General features: G+C 48.2%; 3 protein-coding genes across 3 annotated transcripts; 1 reads left to right on the top strand and 2 right to left on the bottom strand.

Moving 5' to 3' along the window:
- Window positions 1-895: 895 nt before the first annotated feature.
- ETH_00021680 (uncharacterized protein) lies at window positions 896-1647 on the top strand (the record flags this gene model as incomplete). The annotated part of the gene is made up of 2 exons (XM_013372924.1): window positions 896-1348; window positions 1576-1647. 2 exons carry the CDS (start codon window positions 896-898, stop codon window positions 1645-1647), a joined length of 525 nt encoding a protein of 174 aa, XP_013228378.1.
- A 6325-nt stretch (window positions 1648-7972) lies between these two features.
- ETH_00021675 (CAM kinase, CDPK family CAM kinase TgTPK5, putative) lies at window positions 7973-11474 on the bottom strand (the record flags this gene model as incomplete). The annotated part of the gene is made up of 9 exons (XM_013372923.1): window positions 7973-8122; window positions 8252-8377; window positions 8813-8938; window positions 9062-9144; window positions 9372-9525; window positions 10478-10537; window positions 10710-10780; window positions 10930-10999; window positions 11331-11474. 9 exons carry the CDS (start codon window positions 11472-11474, stop codon window positions 7973-7975), a joined length of 984 nt encoding a protein of 327 aa, XP_013228377.1.
- A 2997-nt stretch (window positions 11475-14471) lies between these two features.
- On the bottom strand, window positions 14472-18230 carry ETH_00021670 (uncharacterized protein; the record flags this gene model as incomplete). Its single annotated transcript, XM_013372922.1, has 2 exons — window positions 14472-17386; window positions 17597-18230. The coding sequence occupies 2 exons, from the start codon at window positions 18228-18230 to the stop codon at window positions 14472-14474; spliced, it is 3549 nt and encodes a 1182-aa protein (XP_013228376.1).
- Between the last annotated feature and the right edge of the window lie 771 nt (window positions 18231-19001).

Here is a 19001-nt window from a genome sequence, read left to right as displayed (position 1 = left end):
GCATTTGTTGGCCCACTGCCACAGAGGGTTTCAATTCATTGATACAAAGATGTATGTGAGATGTCTTGTGCTGTTGGTGGCAAGAGAGTTGACCGGTGGTCTGTGGCTAACTCGACTCTACTTTGTCGGCTTCCTTCTTATTGGGGATGTTTGGAACGCGTCTGGAGAACTCATGTGTTTTTGCAGTTCAATAACTGACTTTTTGCTTCCACTAAGCGCTGTTTCTGGCTAATGTGGCGGCAGAAGGTAGCATTAGCAGCGCGAGACCGTCGGTCATCATGAGCACCCGCAACAGAAGTGCTGCACTGTTGTTGTCAAGCTATTGTGCTGATTATGCAGTCAAACAAGCATAACTAAAACATTCCACAGAGAAAATTCAACTTTTTATAACCTTCTTGTCTTTTATTGGGGGGAAAAGACTGGCTGGCACAGTGTTACTGCTGCGGCAGCCTCACGGCGTACCGACCAGCAGCAGCCGCCACCGACACATCGGCCGGCAGCATCGGCTGAAGTCCGTTTGCAAGCGAAACTAGGCTCTTCAACTATTTGAAGTAGCACAAGGGAACTATTTTGTATGGTTAAGCTATTTTTGCAAGCTACAAACAAATTAGGGGGCGAATTTATCTTGCGACCCTTGCTGCTGGCTGAGTCCCTCCGGCTCTGCTGCGCCCTCGACAACACTCTGTCTTCTCGCTAAGGAAGCGAGCAAAAGCAGGACCACTTAGATTCAACTGAATCACTTTTTGAGAAGCTTTTCATTTTGCATGCCAAACACGAAGCTAGAGGATTCGAGGGGCAACTACAGGGCGGCAGGGGGACCCGGGGGCCTCTGTGGCGGCAGGGAGGGATCGGCGCTGCGCACTGCAGCAGCAGCAGCAGCACAAAACCTGACAGAATGAAAGATGAAGAAACTCCTCCCACAGCTGCAGAGCGGGCGGCGGCGACGATGGCGGCAGCAGCAGAGGCAGCCGCTGCGGAAGCTTCGGCTGCTGCCGCTGAGGCTGAAGACAGCGAACACACAGCACTTCTTGCAGCAGATGTGCAGCGAGCAGCAGAACCATGGGAGTCTTCAGCTGAGGGGGAGCCCGAGGCTCTTGCAGCCTACGGAATGGGGGAGAGAAAAGGCAGGCAGCCCCGCACGCCGTCGCCAGCTCCAATGATGAGGTCCTTAGCAGCAGCATCTGCCCCAGCAAAAGGTTCGGTTGAAAATGCAGCAGCAGAAGATATCTTTCTAGATGATGTGTCTACCTTCGGCAAGGCTCCATCCCGCTCTTGTCAGTGGTTGCGCTGCCTCCCTGTGCTTTTTCTCATGCTGCTGGTGCTCTATATCAACTTGGTATATGTTGCGGTGAGTATTTCTCTAAAAGTAAATTGAATGAAACGGACACAAAGATGAGGTGACGCTGGGGAACATCTGCATGCAGCAGTAGGGAAATGAGGCAGGCCAATGAAAATACTTTACGAAGTCCAGAGTGCTTACTCAGGACCTTCACTTCTGTAAAGTAGAGCGAATACGACTAGTCGTCTTTAGAGCTGAATTTTAAACAACCATGCGCCTTTTTTGTTTTGCTTCAGTTTCACTGCTTGCCGCAGCTGCAAATAGGAAGGCCCCCTGCTCTCCGCGATGCGCGGCGATTTCAAAAGTAAAAATGCTCTTAAAAAGCCTCAAAATGCACATGCTGCTTTTCCTAAACAGATTGAAATGTGTGTAGATATACCACTGCATAGTAGGGACCAGCTAAATACAGGTTAAAGGCAGTCCAGAGTTTCTGTTACATTTATGCGCTTCTTATTCGGGTTTGCAGAGGGTCCTACGAGCTTATAGCTTTTGCTACCTTAACATTTCTATTTTTGCTGAGCTACTGGCTAGCCGTCACCACCCCAGCAGGTTCGATTCCGAAGACAGACCAATGGAGCTTTAAGGAGGATGGCTCAGAGCAGCCAGGCACCACAACTGTAATTGTTCGTCAACATAGATCACAGTACCATTCCTCACAACCAGAAAACAAGATTTATAAAACATATATATAGATACTAGTAGTTATAATACCGCAGCAGCCGAAGAAACTGCTGTCAAACTTGTACCGGAACACCAGCGATTTCACAATGTGTGGAGAGTAAACAAGGCTACCATGGAGGTTTTGAACTTTGCTTTGTCCGTGACTGCAGTTGCCTACTCCAAGTCTTGTACAATTTCTGAGTTTATTTGCGGATGCTTCAGGAGACCAAGAAGAGTGGCGGGCGGCGAGCATGCAAGTGGTGTTGCCAGTGGAAGCCAGATAGAGCTCACCATTGTCGTGTGTGTCGATCTTGCGTCCTCAAAATGGACCATCACTGTCCTTGGATCTTCAACTGCGTCGGCTGGGGAAATCACAAATTCTTTATGCTCGCGCTCCTGTGGGGAGCAATTCTGGCTGTCTTCGTGGCCGTTACCATGTTGGTTTCCGTCAAGCGAGCTATCAAAAGCGAAGAGGTAATCAGGAAAAAATACACAATCACCTAGAGGCGTGAACAGAAGCTATTCTTTATATTCTCTATACAAGCAGTCTCTCTGCTTTGCGGGTTCAAACTTAGAGCTTAAACTTTTGAATTTAGGCACCAAGAATACAAGGGAGAAGAGGTGCTACACCTTTCGGGAGGGTCGAAGCAGACAAAAGTTTTGCTAGGGAGAAATAACATGGGTTTGGGACTGTTGTGAAAAAACAGAATCAATAATGGCTTTACTGTGTACTGCCGTAGGCATCGTTTGAAAGGGTCTTCATGCTGCTCTTCGCTGAAACACTGGATATCTTCCTCGGCGCTCTCATTTCCGGCTTCCTCGTATTTCATTCCTAGTAAGTCCTTTCCTGTCTTTTCCCTCTTCATATCATTGCTTCTGCTTGAATTATCAAAAAAATTGGAATGTCCTCACGAACTGGCGATTATCAGGCACATGTAGTGTTGAGCAAACTGCATTCCGTGCATTAATGGAATTCAGTGGGAACCAGCACTGCACATGGCATAATAGGATAGTCACGAGCTTGTAATTGGCTTGTGCCAAAGTGCGTGACACTGCAGCGGTTGCGTTGTCTACATATCAAGCAAATAAATTTATGATGAGTAACCAGTTCGTGTGTATGTAACGTTTCTTGTGTGTCCTTTGACCCTCAGCTTGGTGTCCAACGCTGTCACGACGATTGAATTTTGCGAGAAACAATTCAGAAAGTCTCCCTTTGATACTCCGCCGGAGGTATGACTTTATACTCACCTCAGGGAGAATAACTTGTAATGATATATATATATATATATATACATGATGTACAAAAGCACACGCATGTGCAGGCCTTACCATTTTCCCGCCTTTACAGGAACTAGTTAGATGACGCACATATAGATAAATAAACATGCAAGCTCATGTATTAAATGCACTATACTTCTCACTTTAAGATAAGGCAGAAGTGAATTTGTGTACATGTGTTCATGCACATAAATCCATTTCCTGCTATCAGAATATAGTCTACTCACGTGAGAAGTGCCTCCAGTCACAGAAGTCGCTGTGCTCCTTTGAAGCAACTTTTTAGGTGACATGGTCCCATGGATTCCGAAAAAATTTCACGGATGCCTTCGGCCCAGACCCTCTCTTGTGGTTCTTCCCTGTCGGTAAGTGGCCACACTTTGCGCGAAGTCGATATTCATGAATGATTTTGAATTCAACGGACGTTCCGTTTACTCTTGCGACACAACGACTAGCAAAACGGCGTATAATTTGGCGATATTATGTGGAGTAACGCTGCCTGACGCATATATCCATGCTGAAAAATAGGCACAAAAGGTGCAGCAGCAATGCCCAAAATGTTTCTTAATGCAAGTTTTCACAAGCCAGCCCAAAGCAACTTAGCGGACTGCCTTCTTCGTTTAGCTGTACACCTTCTGCCAATTTCAAATTATTTTGAAACTAGAAGGATACTTCATTGCTCTTTTTTTACGTTTTCCACGACTGCAGACAATCGCTTAGGAGACGGCACCTCCTTTACTCCCGGGTCAATGCTATACTATGACCCAGCGCACTTAGAAACGCGCATCACCAGAGCGATCACTGCGTCTCGCAGGTGCGTCCAATGCTATAAGAGACTTGAGGCCATCTTCCCTCCTTCCATTACTGTGCACATCGGTATATGCTTTTATTTGGGGAATTTGGGGCATATTTTGCTTGTTTCGAGGCTTTAATGGAGGACAAAATTGTTCTTCGCTCCGTATATGCAGATACAAGGGTTTCGACCCGATTGTCGACCCAGAATCTTAACTACGAGAAGTCTTTTTCTAGTATTTGAGGTTGTACAGCATCTACACGTCTGCTATCAAGACACGGAGCGCGAAGTGCATTTTCGATGATAACCTAGCTCCCTGGTGGTGCCAGCAGGTATCTCATTTTCCCCTGCTGTTGCTGCAAGTCACAGTTTTAGCATATTAAACCAAATGTGGGCGGAATCGAAGTTAGACGGCAGCTCACAAAATTAGATTTTGCATTAACACACCCAGCACAGCCACAGGTTGATTAGCTGGTGTAGTACGCACTGGTTACATATATATTTCCTGCCTTTGTCAGTGACGGTAGGATATTTCCCGTGTTTGCCGTGACGGCATGAATTTATGAGATCTCTTTCAAAACTACAAAAGTCCATACTTGCACAAATATAACGTTAGTTAATTGTTGAAACCTGCCCTTGATAGCTGTCACGCCAACTACGCGGCATTAGCCATTTAATAGTATCCCACAGGGCTGCGCAGTACAATCTTAAAGACGGAGTGGCATTCAGTCGAAATTTCGCGAAAACCTTCAGCAGAGAGAAGATTGTGAACATGAGGGCTCATGTGAGTGCACCCGTTGTTTCAAGGCTGCAGGAGACAAGAGGCTGGTGAATACAAATGTAGAGAAACAGCTGGGAGATTGCACAGTGTTTGCATGCCAGCAATCTAGAGTCCTGATAGCCACGCTAAGCGGATGAACATGAACAGTTTTTGTATCTAAGGAGGCGTTAGGGACCAGCTACTGAGACGGGTAAATGGACATTCTGTCTTCACTTTTCTTCTCTCATGATCAACAGGCAAAACTTCAGCTGAATTCCTGCTTGATGGCACTTTATGAAAAAATCGGACGTCATGTAAACGAGCATCGCAAGTAAAGAAGAAAGTCGCCTGCATTAGGACTCATGGAGTGCCTAACCAAAATACTGTCAGATGCAGACTGAACTGTTTGGAAGACCTCCTCACTGCAACATACGATAAAAGGGTGAATAAGCCCTCCCAGTCCTGCTGGGGCATTTGAGAACGGGAAAGCCCAAACATGCAAGATGGCTCTCTGGTCCACAGACTGCTTCAGTCCGCCGCCGTCATCAAGTCGCAGAATTCATAAAAGTCGACATACCTGCACAGCACCATCAACATTGTGAGAATCAGTCACAGCTCTACGTATACTCATTCCGCATCGGCAGCTCAGTGTGGCAGCTCAGTGTGATTTAGAAGAGTTAAAAGTCCCAAAGACTGTAGAGCACTACGCAGCCTACACTCACAGTGGGCTTAGTTCTAGCTAAAGTTCGGCAATTTTTTCCAACAGGAAAGAAGAGAGCAATGAGGCTCACCCGTCGCAATTTTTGTCGATTTCTGCAAATATCATTTGTAGTTCTTCGTCTTTCAGAACACCGTAGCTGCACCCCGCAACGTACTGCCGCATGAGCGATTCGTCTCTTCGTTTTTTCTTCCTTATAGTGAAAAATTGCATCTTAAATAGGTGGGCAGTTTTAATAGTACTAGTGGCGATATTGCATGAGGGTCATTCCTCTTTTGTGTGTATTCGTGACACCTGGTTTGGGCTTTCTTCGATTAGCAGATGTACTATACTTAAACCTACTTAGAACACTTTAGGATCCCTCGCAACGTTTCCAAAGTTAAGCGCCCTTCTCCCTTTTTATCAAATTTATCAAATATTTCCCTTAGCTGCTCCTCTCGCACTACTACGCGTCTTGCAAGGAGAGTGGATATAAATTCGTTGTACCCTTCAGGGACAGGCAAACCAACGAGATAAACGATACAAGGCTTGGAGAAGTCGGAAGAAAGACCGCCGTAAATATTTATAAGGTAGGCATCACGGAGAATAATAGTATTGCTAGATGTACTTCGGCCATTTGAGTGCAAGTTCGAATGTCCAACCCCTAGCTTGGAGTCCAATACAGCAGCAGCATCCCTTTGCTCTACGCATTTTTTATTTTGAGGAATACCTATGTGCCCTTGCTGGCTTGCATCAATCGATTTGAATATTTGTCCCAACTCGCTCTCTATTACTGTGTAACCGGCGTCGTGCATGCCTGAGAGGAGTATATACAAATAAATCCTCTCAGAATTTCATTCGCCTTTGTGTATCTGCTCGTTCTATGCGAATGTGGAAGAAACAGGGACTTACTCTGTTTTAGCTCGTCTACACTAATTGTTCCTCGGCCATTTCTGTCAAATGCTTCAAACGTCTTCCTCAGCTGAATTATATCTGTCTCGTTAAGCTCTTTAGCCAGCAACTGGAGCACGGCTTGTTTGAGCCTATTTTGGCTCTGCCAGGATCGAAGACCTTCAAAGACAGAGGGGGTTAACTGTGAAATGCATGCGCAGCGCGTTGTCACCAGCCTGACAGATATGGCAAACATTCACAAGAAAATGCCATGAAAAACGCACCTCAACAAAACAGCAAACAAAGCAGTCATCAAAACAGCTTTACAGCAAGTGCAAGCAGTTGAGATGGGCCGGCTTCAGCAAAGCTCGCAATGACTCATTGAGGTCGAATACAAGCAAAAGAGCAGACAGAATCGGGAAGCATGCAAACACGCAAATCAATCAGTGGAAAAATGTCTCGAAATACACAACCGTTTTTCTGCATCCCGTTAATACACCAGCTCCTGCAGTGCTGTAGCTTCCCCAGATTTACTGTATCATCTGCGGTGGTTGCTCTAGAGCCACGTAAAAAATATAATGAAACGCTTAAGGGCAGAGATTGGCCCGTGCGACAAAGGACTAACGTGAACCATGGATGCTCGAGAGCCGCCTGTGCAGAACTGCGCTTTCTAGGATTCTTCTGGATCAACTTCTTAAGCAGATCCTTTCCTTGCATTGAGACGCACTGCCACACATCCCCTGCAACATAAACAGCCTTTCTACCCAGCAGAAGATAGCTTGACATTCGATAAGCTGTCTCTATTTGTACTCAGTAGGTGTGGCATGCTGCAGCGTTGCCTCGGCTCTGTGATACCGTTAAGGCATGGATCATCTTGCAAAATCTTGTTTTCCGCGGTATGTTCGTTGTCCACTCCAGGGATAAAGAATGGGTGGTAGCCAGAGAGAAGCTGTTCGAAAACATGCGCCAGCCACAGAGAAGCTAAGCACTTGGCCTGCTGCAAGCCTGCTTGGAAGACCTCCATGCGTTATAGGATAATATTTCATGGTTCCTGCTGCAGCTGCGCACCAGAAAGCTCTGAATACTTACAGGCATACCTGAAACATAATGATGCCAACGGCAAATATATCGCATTTTTCATCATACTGTCCTCTGATCATTTCTGGGGCCATGTAGTGTGGCGTTCCTGCACGTTGCATGCGAACTCTTTTAATATACCTACAAATATAGACACAAGAAGAGAAAAGGAACCATGAGTTTCCGACCGCGCTGTGCGGCTAGCCGAATCAGCGTAGAAAAGCACTGTCTCTTGGATTCCATTCTCAGCCAACTGCACAATGCACTGGTAACGCGTGCCAGACTCACTAAATGTCTCCTACAAAACTAAACAGTCGTGCAAAGGGGCAAACATATGCCAAGAAACAGTTCATGACTGCAGTTACAGCCAATGAAGGCAAGACGCAGGAAAGAAGAGTGGCGGAGTCAAAGGCAGGGGCACCAATACCATGCCAAAGAAAGGAAACTTGAGTGCATGTGTATGACATGTTATAGACGCAGTTAGTAGAAAAAGTACCATGGAATGATGTTTTTCCCGCTGATTATTGGAAAGAGCTTCGCTATAGAAGCGCTGACTCCGAACCGCCTTTTAACCTCCGTGGCCGTCTCGCGAAGCCGATTGAGGGTGCCGCTGAGCCCGAAATCGATTATCTGCAAATTTCACTCAGCTCGCCAAATGCAAGTCATCTCCAAAGAAGCGAGCTGATCAAGGAAAAGTAAATTTGCTTCCACGTTGTCTATGCTGCCAGGAATATTATTTCATAAGCCTTTGCCCCATACCTTGAGAGGTGAATCAGCATGCACATCTACAAAAAGTATATTTTCTGGCTTTAAGTCTCGATGAACAACGCCTTTCTCATGACAGTAAGAGCACGCGGACAAGATCTGCCTCATCCAAACGCAGACCTGCGAAGTCAAAACTGAACAGCAGCAGAAGGCACTGCAGAATGCGAACCTCGAGATTGCTAAAACTCAAGAACTCGGTTGTCGAAACACTGCATAGAAAACTGCAGGCGCACAGTCTCTGAGTAGGAGACCATAAGTAGCCTTTTCGAAAAGAAATGCACTATTGCTGAATCTAAAAGGCCGCATTATCCAATGGAAGTTCGACATTGACAAGTTAACCATCTCGTTGCAGCGCGGTAAGATCGATGAATCGCAAATGTAGTCACCAGCACAAAACTATGCCTGTGCATTCCAAACTAGGAGGCTACTGAGTCGTCTCAAAAGGCATACTAGTCATTGCTTTATCGTTGGTACGTTTGATGTTTTCCTCGCTTTACGCGTTTTTATCTCATGTAGCTGCAAAGCAGGAGCAGCATAGAAACATTAAGTAGTCACCTGTTCCTCTGTAAGTGGACTTCGCATCACCTCGTAGTGCCGAACAATGCGGTCGAACAGTGGCCCGCCCTTACAGAGCTCTATGATAAGATAAATGGTGTAACCATCTTGATACGTCTCAAAGAGCTGTTAAAAGGCAGCATGCTTAGCAAATAAAAACAATCTCATGCTATCTACATTAAGGAATAAGCGACAATCCAAGGCACATTGGAATTGCAGCTGTTCTCTAGATATTTAACAGCAGGTCACCTTCATGATGTTCGGGTGATTCAACGCTTTCAGCAGTTCCACCTCGGATTTAATAAGCTTCCACTGTTCCGGTGACTGGATTGCTGCTTCAAGCGTGAACACAAAGATAGGTCGCAAAAGGACACTAATATGCTTAAAAGACGTAGTGTTCAGTAAATGTGCTTCTCATCATCTTAGTACTGAAAAGTGCGGGGAAACGGTGGCGTGCTACGGAGATCTATGATGCAATAATCACTGTAGCCAGCTCGCAGCCTTTGAGCATAGCCAGTTGAATGTGAATCGAGGAAAAACGAAGGGCAGCCCGTCTTACCAATAGTTTTGCAAGCTCTCTTCGCGCCTGTTTTCTTGTGCGTCACTAGCTGGACTTTGCCAAAGCTACCCTTCCCAACAACTTCGCCGAAGTGGTAATCTTTAAAAACCTGACAGACGCCGTGATGCGCTGGAAACATAATGTATGATGCAAGCTGCGCCCACAACAAGACCCCTCACAAAACAGAAGCCTCGCCAGCGCTCCCATGTTAAAGAGCCCAGCAACTTACTAGTTCAGTAACCGCGCTGGCCTTCTAAACAATCACTTCAGAGGATTTTCACAGCCCAGCTGCTATATTCTTGGTGATTCATAGAAACGTTGGGTAGCTGGATTGGCTGCCTCAGCTGCGCAGACTAGTCTTTCTACACAGTGAGATAGTAACGGCCAGCTCTACTGGTATAAACGTAACGAAGCTGTGTGAGGAAATCTGCACTTTGTGCTCAAGCATTCGTGTTAATGTTGCTGGTAAGGCTTTGTAACAGTAATCCCGAGACACTTTTTAGTGAGGAGATGTCTAAGTTTATGAGTTAATTCCTTCAGCTAGCTCCGCCCACTAAAAGGTAATTTTGCACGCTTTTGCTTGAAAGTCTTTCCTCATATACAACGGGCTGGCTTCCCTGAATGCAATTTTAAAGCCTCAAGGAAATAGACTGCTGATGGTAGCACCTGAAAAGTATACACTAACCTGGACGCATTGGTCAGATGGAGCACGCGCAGGACCCGGGAACGTGAGCTTACATGATTCCGATGCATGAGATGCGTCCGCATGGAGGCGCCCAGATACCTGTACGGAAAAGGGGACCTGGCCCCAAGTTTGTGCTTCTACAGCCCGCTGGTGTGGCCGGCCATTACCCTCATTTACGGGGTTATTCACATGCATTTGTTGAGCTATATCGATGCTTGACGTCCTGCCTATGGGCACTAGTGTGGATCAACGCTAAATATCGTCGCCAGAGGGCCTTCTCTGCAGCTGCCGTTCTCCCGCATTATGATATTTGCAGAATAATTGGCTTCCTCCAAAAAAAATAAGAGGCGGTGGCACTTTGTAAATATTTCCAGTCGATAGTGACTTTGCGACCCAAAAGATTCGTTTAAACTCAACTCACTTGCGTTTGGCCTGGACGTCTGCTGTTTTGAAAAACCTTCTCGTAATGATGTGCGTGGTACTGCAGGCAAGAATAAGGATGCATAAGTAGGACAAATATGAGGTCGGCCGAAAATGGGGCATAAACATATTCTCTTTTGACCGTGGAAGACACTGAGGCTTTCATAACGAACAACTGACGCACTCGCAACCCCATGCAATAAAAGGTCACAAGCGTTGTCCGTGATGCTGACCTGCAAAATTATGTCTTCAAACGCCTCGCGGTCGATCTCGCCGTCTTGGTCCACATCATAGTTCCTAAAAACTAAAGAGCAAGTGGGAAACCAAATGAAAGCTGTCTCAGAAGAAATATACATCAGGGAAAAGTTGGACAGATTCGTGCATCTCTTGAATTTTTGACCTGAGCTCTACGGCTGTAGATCTTTTCATCAGATAACGCAAAAGCAAGCGTACCTGCGGAGTACCACTCACGGTCAGGTAGAGGTACGACTGGCTGAAGCCTCTTGAACACAAATTCTAAGCCCTGTAAGTATCATATGTGTTTGCAGACACGCAAGAACTGGATCGCATGAACAAATAGTTGAACATGTTGCCCCAGGGGCGGCCAAGCATGGCTGCAACAATTGCACTGTAAACTATCATGCAAAGAAGGAATTAGACGTTTTGCATGTATTATGCAGGCAAGCTAAACAAAATCGTACACGAGCTAGGTTTCTTGTATACGGTGTTGAACTTCTTGAAGTGACTTCGCCTCGCACAGTTGCACAAATTTAAAAAGGAATAACAAAGGAGGGCGAAAATTCTCAAAGACACTTCATAATGCATGTTGTGCCCAGCGCTGCCTTGATACTTACAGTGCCAGCTTGCATGAGGTTAACTCGGTTTTTCCCGTGGCTGATACTGGTGAAGCCTTCACCAATGAGCCGGCGAAGCATTTGGTCATTGTTCTCACTAAAAGGATCTACAATACGTGCCTTGTCTTTGCCGGAAGAACACATGTTAGATAGGGTAGGCACTGTGTTGCAGTACTATCCAGGAAGCGACGCCGCGAGAAAAACCGGGAGTTGCGCTGCGCGTCACTCCTCTGGGGTCATTCCTCCATAAAAAGCAAAAGAATTGAAGCCCTGAGAGCTTCTTATGTACCTGGTGGGGCTCCCAGGCAGAGACGAACTGCTGTTGACAGTGCAGTGCACAATACCCTGTTAGCGGTGGACTCAGGCGTCCGCAGTAAGCGCAAGATGCAGGCGTAAGGTAACTTGTGGGCATCAAGGGATGTATTGCTGCATCAAGAGTTTATCTAAATGGCAAGATCAGAGAACCGATCACTGGTTCGGCAGCTGCTCCATGAATTCCAGAATTAAGGGAAAAAACAATGAGACCGGTAGGGCGTACATCCCAGCACTTTGTGCAGAAAAAACTCAGAAAAAATATTTCCAATTATTTCATAAATAATTCCAATGAACTAAAGCTCGCTGCCAAAGTGAGGCCAAAACGTCCGCGCAAAAGCTCGGTTGCAAACCTGTTGCTGTACAGCAGTTGTCCTCAGGGGTTGTTGACAGCACCAGGCATGTACCCAGAACCTCACCAAGGTATAAGTCAGCAATGTTTTGCTAGCGGGAACAGTTTCTTGAACAACCCATTCGCAAACAACACGACTGCCATTTCCGGCGGAAGAAGTGACCCCACGACCATGGTACGACCATGGTGGTGAGGTCAGGAATGGAGTTGGAAGCCTCAGCGCATTCTACTATATTAGAAATTATACTTCGTTTACAGTTTCAAAAAGTTCTATAGAGCTACGCAGAAGCAACAACCCAACTGTCAAATCTCCACACTTCAACGAACCTGCCAACCCCAAACCAGCTGTTATTCAGTGAATATTGGAGACGTTTCATTCCACTGGAAAAGAAGAACAGCATGACCTTCACTTTTCAATTTTCATTATGTGGGTCATTTTCACCATTAGGCACTTGAAAAATCTCCGCCTGTTGCCAGCAAGACCAGAAGAACTCGGGTGGGCTGCTGCTGCATTGCTCGTTGTCGTGTAAATGCAGAAAGAGTCTCAGCTGCAGAATTAGCAGCTGAAGAGTCTTAGTTGCGCGTCTTGCACGATTAAATAGACTTCGACCGCAACTGAGACTGCAGATCACACTCAACTTGAATTATTTGTTCAGTGCCTGACTGCGGGAACCCATGAAGTTAATACACTGAGCGGAGCAACTGTGTAATCACGGCTTCTGCAGACTGACTCCATTCTATATTTGTCTAGGATTTACGTGTCATGGTCCAGAAAGCCAGACGCCTTACATCCCTGCTGCGTGCATGGGCTAACTTTGCCACCTGACCAATTCAGGGTTCTTTAAAGCGGGCTACCATGAAATGACTCAGCTCATTAGGAAACGCCTGAATACACCTGGACTAGCTTGCCATACTCAATTTAAAAATTACCTTTTGGCCTTACATCCAACCCGGCAATGGACAATATTTTAGTTATGGGTTGCTGGCGTCACGGGGAAGAAACGGGTGTCACCTATTCGCTACACTGTTCAAATGCCACTCAATAAATGAGCGTGACCAGGTTCCGCATCTACGAAAGTGCCTTTTCACGTTGAAGTCTGATTTTTGGTAAATAGGCACCCGTCAAGTTTGCGTTTGATGCACTTCCGGTGAAGTATTTGCAGTGCATCTGTCCAACAACAGAACAAAGGTATTTCCGAGCGAAGCTGCTACCATGATGCAGATCCGCTAGCCAAAGGCTGCGGCGAACGTAGCGCGCTTTGTGCGGAAGCAGTGCTTGATTTCTGCTGTTGCGGACACTTCCCCTACGGCATACGCCAGAAAGAAAGGACTCACCTCCGAAAAGAACCGTGATAATGCCTGGAGGAAATGGAAGGAGAACCCTAAGAAAACAGAGTCCCATGCAACTTCGGGCATTTCAAGGAACTACGTAATTGCTGCAGTTCTACTTAGGGGCTAGGTGAAACCGTAGAGCATGTTCACTGAAAGCTTGCCACTGTTTAAGTGTTGTGTTCTCTGCAGCAACTATGATCCTCATTCAAAAACACTCATACTAATTCGTACAGATCAGCAGACGCAGTAGCAGAAATGGCTTTAGCAATAGCAGGAAAGGCTGCTTTATCGCCCGGTCAGCTGCCTTGAAATGCGCGGTCGCGTGGTCAAGCACACCACAGTGTAGCCCGCCTAGCTTGCTAGTTGTCTAATTGGCCCCGCATCAGGTCACAAAATTGACACACAAAGTGAGGCGTCTCAGGCAAAGACAAACTGATCCCTGCATGTGAAGCAGCTGCTGCAGCGGCTGCCTCAGCAGAAAAAAGTTGCGCAGCACGTGAAGCGCAATTGAAGGGATTGATAGTTTTGAGATGACGAAATACACGAAAAACGACTGCGACCGCGACAACCAATGCTTCACCAATCTGAGAACCGAAAACTCCACGTCATAACTCCGGATAAAAGCTCCATGCATATAGGGGTCCGTACGACCCTGCTAAATCATCTGGTAGTCCTGAAAGAGCAGTTTTGGTGCGCTGATGGCATCCCTGAGATCTCCTGATCCCCTGCGCGGGATAATGGCACGCCGTGAGGGGATGCTGTAAGTTTGCACCTGACCCCGAAGTTTGCTTCTGTGTACGTCGCCCGGAACCGGCTCAACCGGAGGGGACGGATGACGGAGCACTAATGACACGAGTGGCACGGAACAAAAAAAAGCAATCATGGTCTCGAGAGAGAACAAATATCTAGTGGCTACACCTGGGGCCGAAAAAAAAAAGCGACAAGTGGAAAAGAGCACGAGAAGTGTCTGTGGAGATATGAACCACGAGGCCCAAGAGGCATGAGGATCTGAGGGAATGAGAAAATGAGTTGTCTGTGCATTTCGAGCTCTTATTTCTAAAAGTATGGCTCCGTTGACATCAGGCCTTGATGCCCTGTTTGTTGTCTCCGTCTTCCAGTTTGTGGCCTTTGTTCCACTGCTCCAACTATGGGGAACCCCTATTCGACACCCTCTCCTCCTCGTCCTTCTGAAGCAATTGCAGCTGCCGAAGTCGCTCCTGCCGCCGCTGTATTGTCACGCGTTCCGACTGTGGAGGCCTCTGTTCCTGTGCCTGCTGCTGCTGCTGTTCAAGAAGCACGAACAAACTGTCCGCAGTTCGCTTCGGGGAGATACATCCACTGCTATTGCCGCTAGAACTGCTACTCTTGCTGCTGAGTGTCCTGTTGCTGCTGCTGCACCCTGGGTCACGTGAAGTAAGGCATGGGGAGGCTAGTAGGACGGGGGACGATTCCAGCGAGGCAACAGTAACCCATTCGCCATTGCTGCTTTCTCGCGAGTCGATTCCGTCGGAGCCTGGAGCATTTGCTGTTGCAGAGACTTGTGTTGCTGTCACTGTTGTTACTACTACAACGTTTTTGTCCCGTCTGTGCATTGCGGGGTGGCCTCTTGTGTTACTCTTAGTGCTGCTGGCCTTGCTGATGCTACGAGTGCGCGAACCAAGAACAGGCAGTCCGCCCTCTTCCTCACTTCCGCTAGACACACCGAGCAGCAAATCCGCTACGGACGCTGCTGACATTTCTGAGGCCGCTGATCCTACTGCTGGTGCTGATGGTGTCTTCACCAGCTCTTCAGCAGAAACAGCAGCAGTGACGCCGCTGCTGCCGCGTTTTTCATCGCTTTCGTCTTCATTGCAGGCAGTACTTCGTGCCTTTCGACCATCAGCGGCAGGAGAGGTCTGCATGTTTGCGCTCCCTTCCTGTCCTACCAATGACGACTTCCTCTCAGAAGCGACAGGGAGAAAGGCTGCGGAACTGGGGGGAGAAACGGTAGAAGCAGGGACAGTGAAGGACGAAGTTTGACGTGTCTCTCCTTCGTCATCGGACAAGCCCCAACTTATGTCGCTTTCGCTCTCTAGCTTCTGCAGCTGCCCCTGCTCCTGCCAAGGTGATAGCATTCCCGTGGTAGTTGTTGCAGCCGTCACTTCACGGCTAGATGTATTGTTTTCTCCTGCTGTGAGTGCTCCTGCTGCGGTTCTCTCAGCAGCTATTGCGACCCTTGCTGCTGAAAAAGCCCCTCCGGAGTCCCAATCCTCAACGTCAAAGCAGCTGGGTGACCCTCCTCCCGATTGCTGACCCGGCTGTTCCTGCTGCTCCTTTTTAGTCACGTGCCCGTCTACAGGCTTCACTCTTGACTGCAAGCCTCTCTGAACATCCGCGGTTGGCTCTGGAACAGCCATCTGCTCACCCTTCTCTTGCTCCTCCTGTTTCTGCTCAAGCTGCTGATGCCGGAGCTTGCGCCACTGAAACCCCTCTTGCCGGACTCGCTCAACCAGCTGGCGTGTTTCTCTTGCAGCTGCAGCACTAGCTGCTTCAGCTGCACAGTTCTCTGTATCAGCTGCGGCGCTGCCTGGCAAGCAGGCCTGAGTGGCCTCAACAGTGTCAAAAAAGGCAGCAATAAAGCAATCGTCAGGAAAGGCCGCAGCAAGCATTGGTCCTCCATCTAATTCCGACTTGGAAAATGAAATGCATCCAGGCATACTGACAGATGCAGTGTGGAAAGCTGCACGGGCCATAGGCACCTTGCGACCCCACAGAGAACTCCTGTGGCAGCTCGGATTGCTGCAGCACCAAAAATCTTGCTGCTGCTGCTGCTCTTGCTCGTGCTGCTCCGGGACGACATGGAGCAAGCGCAATAGAAGATCGCCGCATGCCTCGACACCATCAATATCGAACTTGAGGCTTCCTTCTTCGGGGTTGTAAACCGGCAGCTGGCGAGCTCGGCAACAGCAGATTCCCTGAGCCTCAAGCTCCTGATGCTGCTCCTGCTGCTGCGGCTTCTTAAGGCCGTTCGCAGGTGGCGAGCTGTCGGCAAGAGCAGGAGGACTGTATTGTTGCAGAGAAGAGTACACCAAAGACCCCTCAAGCCAAACTTCCAACACGGGCCGAAACAGTAACACTTGCGGCTGCTGATTCTCCGCCGTTACGTCGGCAGCAGCAGCAACAGAATCGTTCTGTCTGGGCCCTTCGCATGTGTCACTGAAAGCATGAAGTGCCTCCTCTATACCGGGAAGTCCGCATAAGATAACTCTTCGAAGTCTCCTTGGAACGAACTGCTGCGATTGCGGCTGATCCAGCAGTCTCAGAGATGTGGTAGGGCTACTGAGACCCATAAGCTCCTCAAAGAAGGCCAAGAATCTTCTCTGACTTGGCAAAAGCGGAAGAGCTCCGTGAGGTATACCCAGAGCGTCTTCGATCTGTGCTGCAGCAGCTGCTGTGTCCACACAAAGCCCTGCCCAAGGCAGAAAGGCTGCAGCAAGGCAAGCTGAACGCCCTAAACCCCTGAAGCACTGTAGCAGCAGCACATGCGCGCTATCGCTCTGAAGCCACCTGCCTGCGCTAACACAAAGGGAAAGACAGAGACGGAGAGGGGGATAAGGCAAGCCCTTGAACCCTGCGTCTATTACTGTGCCTGTCCGAAACTCCCCCACCGCTGCTGCTGCTGCTGCTGCTGCTGCTGTGTCCGTTTGTGGTCCTGAGGCGGAGCCCTCAGGCACCGGATACGCCAATGCTGCTTGCTGCTGATGCTGCTGCTGGCGGTGGTGCCGTGGACTTCCAACCTCGCTGCTAGTGGCTGTGGAGGCGCTGCGGGGAGTTGTGATATCCAGAGTAGTAGCAGCGGCAGCGGCAGTAGCAGCAGACGTTGGTGCTGCTGCCGCATGAAACTCTGCATTGGATGGAGCGGGGCAAGATTTTGCCATTGCATATCTCTTATCAGACATATTAATCAGTAAGTAACTGAAAGGATGAGATAAGTCCATGTATGAAGGGATGAGGGCGGAAAGGGCAGATGAGCTGTCACCCCTATCGCATAAATAAACCCTCGCATCTACTTCAAAAAGACCTGAGCAACGAAACAAACAACAGAAAATGTAAAGATGAAACGTTGAGTACAGGCAATGGAAAAAACCAGCAAACGAAGGCAGCGTTACTGCACCACCAAAGCGTACTCCAGGTGCAAATTTCTCTTGAAGAACTAAGCCAGCTACACCATAATTCACAGAAAGCGCCGCGATTCTTTCTGAGCCCTAAACACAAAGCCGTGATAGCTGACCGGAAGGCCTGAAGAGTTGCTGCGCCGACTGCCCGATTTTCTCCGCCACAGAATTTGCTGCTGATGCAGCGAGCGACATGACTAAGCTGCCTAGTGATGTAGCAGCAGGGATCCCTCCCACAGTTTCTGGCTCGGCCTCTGATTCGGAGCCGCTATCGCTTCTCGCAGCAGAGCCCGTGTTGCTGTTGCTGTTGGAGCTCAAGCTACTCGTATGCCCCGCATTCTCCTGCTGCCTCTGCTGTTGTTTCTGCTGCTGCTTTTGGGGGTGGCTGAGCGGTGTAGAGGAACCCCAACGCATCGCGGACAACCGCTGCTGCAGCTGTTGAAGTTGTTGGGCGAGAGAGCTCCCCGCAGCAGCGATGTCCTCTTCGCCGGACGCTGTTACTCCACCTGCGGGGGTCTCTTCATCTTCTTTTGGTATTGTTGCTGCTGCAACTTCTCCTGGGCATACTGCAGCAGCAGTTGCACCAGTAGCCACAGGTGCGACTGCTGCTGCGGGTTCTGCTGCCTGTACTTCATCTTCTTCTGCAATCACGCCAGCAGCTACCTCCTTTTTCAGCCGAACAAAAGTAGTTGCGCCCTTTGTTTGCTCACATTCTTCATACCCCTTCAGTTGCTCCTCCTTGCCAAGCATTGCGGAGAGTCCCGGAAAACACTGGACACGCCTGGTTCAGGGTTTGCGTTTTGTCGTCGAAGGTGACACAGCTCCAAAGAAACAGAAACACAAGAATACCCCCGGACAAAAGGCCGGAAACGAATGGAAGACAATATCCGGGGAAAGACAAGTCGCACAGGTGTTTCGCTTCTCTCACCCGCCAGAGCCTCCAGCAACACGAACTCCTTCACCGCTGTAGAAATTACAGTTTCGAGCGAAAAGTGGAGGCTTGGACTTAATGTCTAAAGTATATGTGGCACTTCACACAAGGACCGCTGTTTTTGGCGCAATGCAGTCAGCAACGCAAGTAGAGGCAGCTGGAAGCCTCCAGCAGACCGCGATCACATACTCGGGTTCCGCACACGCAAGCCCTACACTGTGAAAACCAAGCCTAGCAGATTCAAAAACGATGAACAGCTCATTACACCTTAGAAATGAGTGACATTAAATGCCTTTGTGCAAATAGATCTAACATTTGATGAAACAAGTTAGCAAGATCGGCCATCACCTGTGTCTTGCCATACTGTTTTCTTTTTCCCTTGCAAATTCATTGCTCCCGCCGTCTTATTCATGATTTACCGCTTGTTTATTTTATGTATTCCTATCTACTCTGCGCGTGAATTCTATTCTTCCATATTGTTCGTTGACACTCACCCAGCTGAGGCAATAACGGCTGAGAATTCATATTCGCGAATTGCATCTGTGAGCGTCTGATTGTGTATGCCCTCCTTCTTTGATTAGGTCATATTT

The sequence above is a fragment of the Eimeria tenella genome, genomic scaffold, assembly GCF_000499545.2.
Source record: "Eimeria tenella Houghton genomic scaffold, Eth_scaff111, whole genome shotgun sequence".
In the NCBI taxonomy this organism is placed as follows: Eukaryota; Apicomplexa; class Conoidasida; order Eucoccidiorida; family Eimeriidae; genus Eimeria; species Eimeria tenella.
Note: the sequence above shows the minus strand (reverse complement) of the source record. Positions and strands in the feature narration are given on the sequence as shown.